Genomic DNA, 8,485 nt, shown 5'->3' on the forward strand with positions numbered 1-8,485 from the left:
ATGTGGTCTCGTACAATTTGGTAAAATGATCTCAAATCTCCTTGGTTGTCTTTTTCTCATCGATGCTTGAAAATACTTTATATGCTAATGCTAGATGAAGGTTTGTCATATCATTTACGTCCATCTTGTTCCATTTGTTGTCATATGTGGAATCTATCAACCTTTCATTGATAATCTCTAACAATCTTCTATCCTCAAGATAGCCTTCATCTTTAGCTTCCACAATGAAAAATTTATCCCATTAAACTTTACAATATTAAATTTCGTTGTCATAACTTCTATAGCGGATAGCTCCCACTATTTCACTATCGTGAATAGTTCCCTAGAACCTTCAAAGAATCATAATACCTTCTTACTTTCTTATGTTAGAGGATACACCTTTTGGTAGCAACCACAAAGACAATATGTATATATTACACACTGAAATCAAATTTTGATACCAATTTTTGCGAAATATAATCGTCGGATAGAGCAAAATTACAACTGATAATTTGAGAAAATAACAATAAACATAAAGAAAACACAAATTTTACGTGAAAAACTCCTAAATAATATAGGGGAAAACCACGTGCAAAGGTAGAAGAATTTCAGTATGAGAAAATATGAATTACAACTTTTCTCGATCTAACAAAGAGAAAATAATGAGAATTTTCTCTTGATAAAAAGGAGAAAACAACTCTTAAGAAGACTCTCTAGTTTCTCTAGCAATGAAAGAAAGTTGAAATGATTTGGGATGATTTTAAAACAAAAATGACTAAATTATTTATAGTTGAAGCTTAAGGATAAATCTTCATAAATAGCCTAAAGTTTAGGGACTAAATAGATAAGTCCACTCCATGGTAGAAACAGAATAAGAAACGTCCCTCCCCTAATTCAGAAATGGAAACTCCATCTATAGGATGCCAAACATTAGCTAGAATTGTACGCATTACCTGGAAATTAATCATATTGGCAGTGAGAAATGACCCCACAAAACAATTTTCAAAGGAAATACTCGAGATCTGCTCTTCCGATTCCAAAACTAAGGCTTCCTCATCATCCTCCCCAACTGCAGTTCATCGAGACTCCTCTCCAAACTGCCCATTCTACACCAATCCCGTCAAGGAATAACCAAAACACGATAGAAAGAACCAGCAGGACAAAGTGAGAACACCAATGGCAAAACCCTAAAACAAAGCCACGCGGCCTATAGAAAAGGGCAAAACCATAGTTACAAATCCTTCAATGAATCTGTATTGTTTCATAAGTTAAAATTACAACATACTTTTTTCCACTTTTAATCTATATTTTTTAACCGAACACACCTTTATTAACAGAACATAACAGAACTCCTCGGCATGAAATCAATATATGGATTTATCCTTGTTTATATAAATACACGTATTCCCAGTCAGGTCGACCGAACTTGAGCCAAAAAGTAAAACAACATCCAATTCGATTCTAAAAAGCTGAGATCTTTTTGTGAATTCTAAGATTGCAATTGTGGAAACCTGAATCTCCAAAGCAATCCGGCTGTGTCATTCCATGTCACACAAGGCTCTGGACACGCGCCACTCGATAGACTCCTGCACTTTCCACCTCCATTCATGGAGACCTTTCAACCTCGACTCCTCCTCCGATCTCCCAAAACGCTCCTCCACTACTGGTTTCCTTTCCAAGCGTCCGTGCCTTTCCGATCGCACCACTTCTTTCTCCATCGACCTCTCCAAACTAACCCTCCACGACGATAACAACCCAATCGGAGCCAACCCCAAGAGAAGTAGCTTCAAGCTGTTCGCAAGAAAACGCCGCCGCCGTGGATCGAAGTCGGTATCGGGTCGGAGTTCAGATCGAAGCGGGACTCGAAGGTGTTGTTCCGTGGGGGCGTCGGCGGCGTACGGGACGTGCTCTGATTTTCCGATGGCAATTGGGACGGACTCGAGTGGGGAGCTGTTTGGGAATGTTGGAGATGCGTATTGGGCATCGGATGTAAGTGAGGCCCGGAATCCCAGAAGAGAAAGAGGGGATAATGGGAGTGGAGAGAAGGAGAGTTTAGGCGGCGTTGGGGCGCAACTTGGGGGGCTTTGATGCCCAAGGGAATGAATCTGGGTATGGGAGTGAGCCTGGGTATCGTGGGGATGGAGAGTTTGGGTACGGGGGATGAGGTTGATGAGGAAGAAGAGGACACACCCTTGTTGTTTGGGGGATATCACTTTGGAGGAGGTATGCTAATTCTTGTTTTTTGATAACTTTGATGCTTATATTTTACTTCTTTATATGTTTCTGGGAATTGTTTTGTTTGTTAATGTTTTTCTTTGTGTCGTGTGATCAAAAGTAAGTGATTTAATTACTGCTATAAGTAATACTTAAGCATGCTAATCTGAGAATGTATACACATGGATTTAACTTATTTGACTGGAAATGGTAAATTTTGCTAGAATTGAACTGGATTTTGCTCCTCCTTACTTGCTTCATGAACTGAGGACTGTGGTTTTTAGTAAGATGAAAAGATACTGTTAAGTTTTGAGTTGTAAAATGCTTACAAGAAGCATTTAGATCAATTATGAAAGATGGTTAGTTTAGGTTCAAGAGGACAATAATTTACAGCTGGGATAATATTGGTTTCTTTGTTCTTATGTCAGAGAAAGTTATCATGCAACTTGGTAGAATTGTAGTCTGCCTTAAGGCAATTTGAGTATCAGGTCAGATATCCAACCATGTGTGGACTTAAACAACTTGAGTTTTGGTCTTCTATGTGAAGAGATGAGAGGAAGACAGAAGATGATTAAGATGGTGGAGGAAATAGAGACAGTACTCTTTGAAGCTTTATTAAACCCGTAATATCCAAACTAGGACCAGGTGATATTTATACAAGATATGTATATCTGATGTAGTCAGTTCAAAGGCTCTCACTAACATCCATACTCCTAAAGCCTTATAACCAACTTAACCAGTTAACCAACGATGCAGTACAAGATTCCATTTCCTAACTGACTTAACTGCATTCATTAGATGCAAGCAACAGTCCTATACTCATAACATTCACCCTGCTTCCTACTTCTTCTACCTAGCTAGTAGTCTGATCAGCACTTACCTTTGAAGATGCTGAAACCATAGGTAGAACAGACAGCTTGCTTCGGAACCTGCAAAAACTAGGTGCAGACAAAGGCTTGGTCATGATGTCAGTGACCTGTTCATATGCTGGTACTTCATTGACCATCATCTTCCCTGTCACAACTTTCTCTCGAACAAAAAAATAGATTTAACTCTACATGTTTGAATCTTGAATGTAAAACCGGATTTAACGAGACAGCCATGGCACTCGAATTATCGAACCATAATATAGGCTTACCATTAGGGCTGATATGAAGTTCACTCAACAATAACTGTAACCATAAAATTTCAGTTGCAGCACAAGCAACACTTCGGTACTCGGCTTCAGCTGTAGATCTAGAGACAACTTGCTGCTTCATAGATCCCCAAGCTACAAGATTACCTCCGAAATAGATGCAATACTCAGTAGTGGATCATCTATCATCAATATCTGAGCCCAATTTGCATCGGCAAACCCTGTTATAGACAAGTGAGAATTATTAGGAAACTTCAAACCATAATCACTTGTGCCTTGTAAGTATCGTAGAATCCGTTTTACTGCATTGAATTGAAGATACAAAGGAGACTGCATGAACTGACAAATTTGGTTTACTGCATATGCAATTTCTGGTTGAGTGATTATTATGTATTGTATTGCACCGACTATACTTTGGTACTCTGTTACTTGTTGAATTGGACTGCCATCATTGGCTGATAAGTTGCAGCTGCTCACCATTGGTGTTGGCAAACTTCTTGCATTTCCAAAGCCACATTTTTCCAGAAGATCTTCAATGTATTTCTTCTGATTTAAAAACAACCCATCCTTCATATGATGAACCTCAATGCCTAAAAAATAGTGCAAACTTCCAAGATCTTTTAGCGGCCCAGGATCACATGAACCTACAATCTCCTGGAGTCTTCAGCAGCAACAGTGTCAACTGAGCTAGTACTTTGTCTGCTATCGATATAAAAGTTACTTTCACACGTTTAGTGGTTGTTAGACTCGTTGAACCTCATTGAATAAATTTTTGTGTCCTCCATAGGCAATATAACCTCTCTCATAAATCATAAAATTGTCCTTTTGGTATTATTGTGCTTATATAGTCTGCATTCTGGATGTGTTTATACTGCAGGATATATGTTTTTCATGTCTTGATTAAGTTGATATCATTGTGGTTCTCAAGTTCTCCTCTGTGAACCTGCTAATTGTTTAGGAAATTACTGTTTTGGCTTAATGTCTCCTTTGCCTTTTTTGTTTGCATGCTGTTTCATGAACTGAATGCATCATTTCCCTTGTATCAGATACTAAAATGGAGATTGTTGGGGAGAACACGTTCTCTGATCAGAAAGTTCATCATAGATGCCGTCGCAAAAAGAATGATTATAGAATGGTTGATTCCCCGAGGTAAATTAATTTAATCCAGTTATTGAATAATGACATACTCCCTTATACCAGTTTGACCATAGTTTATACATCCTGGAAGGATTTGTCAGCTTCTGGATTGCTGCATGAGAGTAATTATAATGCATCAATAACCTTAGAAACCTTGAGCTGTCGAAGAAGAGTGGTGATATTGTGCAGAGATGCTTTTATAGATTAAGCGTTGGAGAATTTGGATATTCACTAACATTGTATCGTGTTTGTGGTAAGAAAGTAATGTGAAATGTACTAATACAAAATCAAGTTTTGTTCTCAACTTGTGATGTTCCGTTTCTGAAAGTTACCAGTTACTCGTTTCCTTTTCGATTAAAGAACCAAATTCGTTGAAAAGTAAAAAGGTTTGGCAAATTATTGAGGAGTCACAGTCGGGCCCAATGTGACAATTCAGATTTTATAAAACATTTAAAAAGGGTTTTCATAAAGTCCATCCCCGGGTACACTTCAACATCTGTCTTAACTAAACGTAGACTAAATCCATAATCTATGTATATAAAATGAACTCAAAAAGTAGAGCTGGGTATATGGGTTAAGGCCCGCGGGCTACCCGTTTAATCCGCGATCCGTGCGGGCTTCGGACCTCAAAAATTGAAGATTGTTTAAATTGCGGGTTTTTTAATCCGGACCGTTAAACCCGCGGGTTTAATAGGTATAACCGCGGGTTACCCGTTAAATCTGCTAAAGCCCGTTTAATTTAAAATTTATAAAATTTTAGAGAAAATAAACTTAAAGAATTTTATAAAAAAAGAAAATAAATTACCTATAAATATGATGTTACTTATAACTATTGTAGTTCTTAAATTTATTAGGACGTTTGTCATAATTTTACCGTTGCTTGATATTTTTTTCATTTAAATATACATCATTATCATTTTGGTATTTAAAGATTTTTTTATTTAATTTTGACATTTATTTTTTTAGTGAAGTATGTTATCCATTTTGTTTTTTAATTATAAAAAGTCACGTGATATTCTAATAATATATCACATGACACGTAATATTTGGATTAAAAATAAGAAAGAAAAGTAAAATAAAAAATTGAAAACATACTTTTCAACTTTTAAAGACTTTTACAAAATAAATATATTTTAACAAATTAATTACTTATATTTTATCAATTTTAGTATAATTGTATCTTTCAAATTTACTCTTATACTGTAAGTATTTTATTTTATATTTTCATATTATGTTTTAGTATTTCTCTAAAGTATCCATAAAATATAATTATTAGGAACACTTGACAACTTTCTTGTTAGATTTGTATAATATTTGACTTTGTTGAATTTTTATGTTTGAATTTCTGCTTTCAGACACTTCTGTGTCTTCATATTATAGCCTTGAATAATCGTGTTTTATAAAAATATAATGTGGTTATTGTTTTATTTGTTTTTCAATTTGGTGATATAAGTGAATATTGTTTTTTTAATTTAAGTTTAAGTAATTATATCATTATATATATATATATATATATATTAATGATTAAAATATTAAAAAAATATTATTTTATAATCATTTTTGGTTATTTAAAATAAAATTTAAATATTATTTATTATTTTGACGGTGTTACCTTCCTTTTCAAGTTGTTCGATCATTTTTAAAGGTGTAATAAGTTAAAATATTATTTTTTATTGCATTTAAAGCATTTAAAATTATTTTTATTAAGCGGGCCGCGGGTAAAACCGTTTAACCCGCGAGTTAAATGGACGGACTGCGAGCCTTAAAATTCAAAACTGTTTATGAATACGGGCTTTTTAGCCCGCTCCATTTAAATCTGTACCGTCAAAATTCACGGACTAAACGGGCGGTAACCCGTATACCCACCTCTATCAAAAAGGAAGTTGACCTTAATTAGGAGTAGGGAGCTCAACGATTTCCGGGCTAAGCCACGTGCTATTCATTTGGTTCCTGCAGAGAGACAAGACCCATCCAAATCCATGGTTTTTGAATTGCGTACTCCAATATACAAGGGTGGCGAGGTTCAGTGCAAGCATTCATTAGATCAAAATGAAAGCTTTAATTAACCATGCATGCATGATTTGATGTTTGAAAGAAAAAGAATCAAGCCCTCCTTTAATTAACTATACACTTTGATAATATTGTTATTTCAATGTGATGTAATATTATTTATGTATTTTGATTGATATAATACTATATTAATATTTGTTTTTTCAATGCAAGTATATAAGAAACATATACTTTTAATAAACTATTAAGATTATATCAATTGAACCTACCTATAATATTATTCATAAGTTCAAATATAATTTTAAAAATACAAGTGAAAAAGCATAATGAAGACTTCAAACATAAAATAGTAAAAATTTGTAATACATCAACTTAAGTTATTCATATTATCTACAAATTTAATTTGTCATATTTACATAAATAAAAATTACACTTTATATTCAAAATTTATAAAATATAATTTTATAACAATAAAATTAAAAGATAAAAAATAAAAAAAAAATCATGAAATATGCATATTTGTATAATGGGAATAGATTTCGAAAATTAATTTAAAAAAATTAACCAAATAGTGAAAAACATTTTACACTAAGCATCCAAATAAGGAAAAATGTTTTTTAAAAAATGTTTTCCATAAATATAATTTATTTTTAAAAAACCAATTACAGAAAATAAATTGACCCTATATTTCCTGCGAAACTACTTATAAACTAAACCCCCGTTATAAATGTAAAAGCTCATAATTCAAACATAAAAGATTATCCCACTGGGGTCAAGATCATCCAACAAAAATGTTGAGACTGCAAACACTATTGCGTGAATTAATCCAATCCAAAGACGAGTGTCGCTGAATTTAGCCAATTGCCCGATGGTTTGACCATGTTGTGGAATACAGCACTGTATCATTTTAGGTAAATGCACCCATCAGTTTTCCCTTATGCCATCCGCTCCTTTTTCCCCAACCATATACACGTCTTAGGTCTAAGGATGGCAATTTAAATTGAATTCAAGAGGTTTCGATTTCATTTAAAATTTGATCTAATAGGGTTTGGTCGAATTTTTTAAGGGGTGAGATAGGGTCGAGTTTAGATGGAGGGTGAAAAAACTTCGACTCTACCCGACTCAAGGATAATAATATATTTTTCTTAAAAATTTTGTTATTTTAAAATTAAATATATATTTTGTATTGGTTGGGTAGGAAGAGGTTGTGTGGAGGTTATAGAATTTTCGGGTTTGATCGGTTCAAGTGGAGGATATATATTTTCAGATCGAGTCAAATTGACCAAAAATCCAACTCTAACCCGACCGGTTGCGTTCCCTACTTGGGTTACTTGTTTTGTTTTTATTTTCCCTATATTTGATTCTATTAAAATGAATTATGATCCATTCTTTTATGTTTTTAAAAGAAAATATGAACCACCACTACTAAATATTGGTTAAGGTGATATATAATATGCAATTTATGATTAATGCATATTTTCTTAAATATGATAAAATATTATATTAAACTGAACAAATAAACTTTATTAATAGGCTTAACTAGAAATTTAATTATCTCTCTGATTATTATTTTTTTCCACTTTACAACCTAAATCACTTTCTTTTTCCAATTTACCACTTGAAGTATTCTCACGTTATAAATTGTGGTCCCTCAATAAACATACATTAACAAACCGATCAATGTGCCATATAACCCCTTTAACTATAACATATTTTTCATCAAATTATGCAATTTTCTCAATAATAAATTCATATTTTTTTAAAAAAAATGACATACATTTGCCAATCGGTTGGAAACTAAAAGATTCTAAACATTAGCTAACAAAATCATTATTATCGGCTAACCAACACTATTTTATTCGGTGCCGACTTAAACCATATTTCTAATACCCCATTCATCTCTTCCTATGTCGTAATCCCCAGCTGTGTTTGCAATTAATAAAGCAATTAGTTTATATTTTTAATTAACCAAATAATAGGGTCATCGCCGATAGGCAATAGCAACTTCTC

General features: G+C 33.6%; 1 protein-coding gene and 1 pseudogene across 1 annotated transcript; one reads left to right on the forward strand and one right to left on the reverse strand.

Annotated features, from left to right (window-relative positions):
* Positions 1-1,412: 1,412 nt before the first annotated feature.
* Positions 1,413-2,674, forward strand: LOC120158416 (annotated as a pseudogene).
* Positions 2,675-3,463: 789 nt separating this feature from the next.
* On the reverse strand, positions 3,464-3,901 carry LOC120158417 (uncharacterized mitochondrial protein AtMg00810-like). The gene has a single exon (XM_039169264.1). It carries the CDS (start codon positions 3,899-3,901, stop codon positions 3,464-3,466), a length of 438 nt encoding a protein of 145 aa, XP_039025195.1.
* Positions 3,902-8,485: the final 4,584 nt, after the last annotated feature.

Source organism: Hibiscus syriacus, unplaced genomic scaffold (assembly GCF_006381635.1).
Source record: "Hibiscus syriacus cultivar Baekdansim isolate YM2019G1 unplaced genomic scaffold, ASM638163v2 tig00111311_pilon, whole genome shotgun sequence".
NCBI lineage: Eukaryota > Viridiplantae > Streptophyta > Magnoliopsida > Malvales > Malvaceae > Hibiscus > Hibiscus syriacus.

Excerpts from the sequence above, each read along its gene's own strand:
- LOC120158417 (XM_039169264.1), bottom strand. The coding sequence starts at position 3,901 with ATGAAGGATGGGTTGTTTTTAAATCAGAAGAAATACATTGAAGATCTT.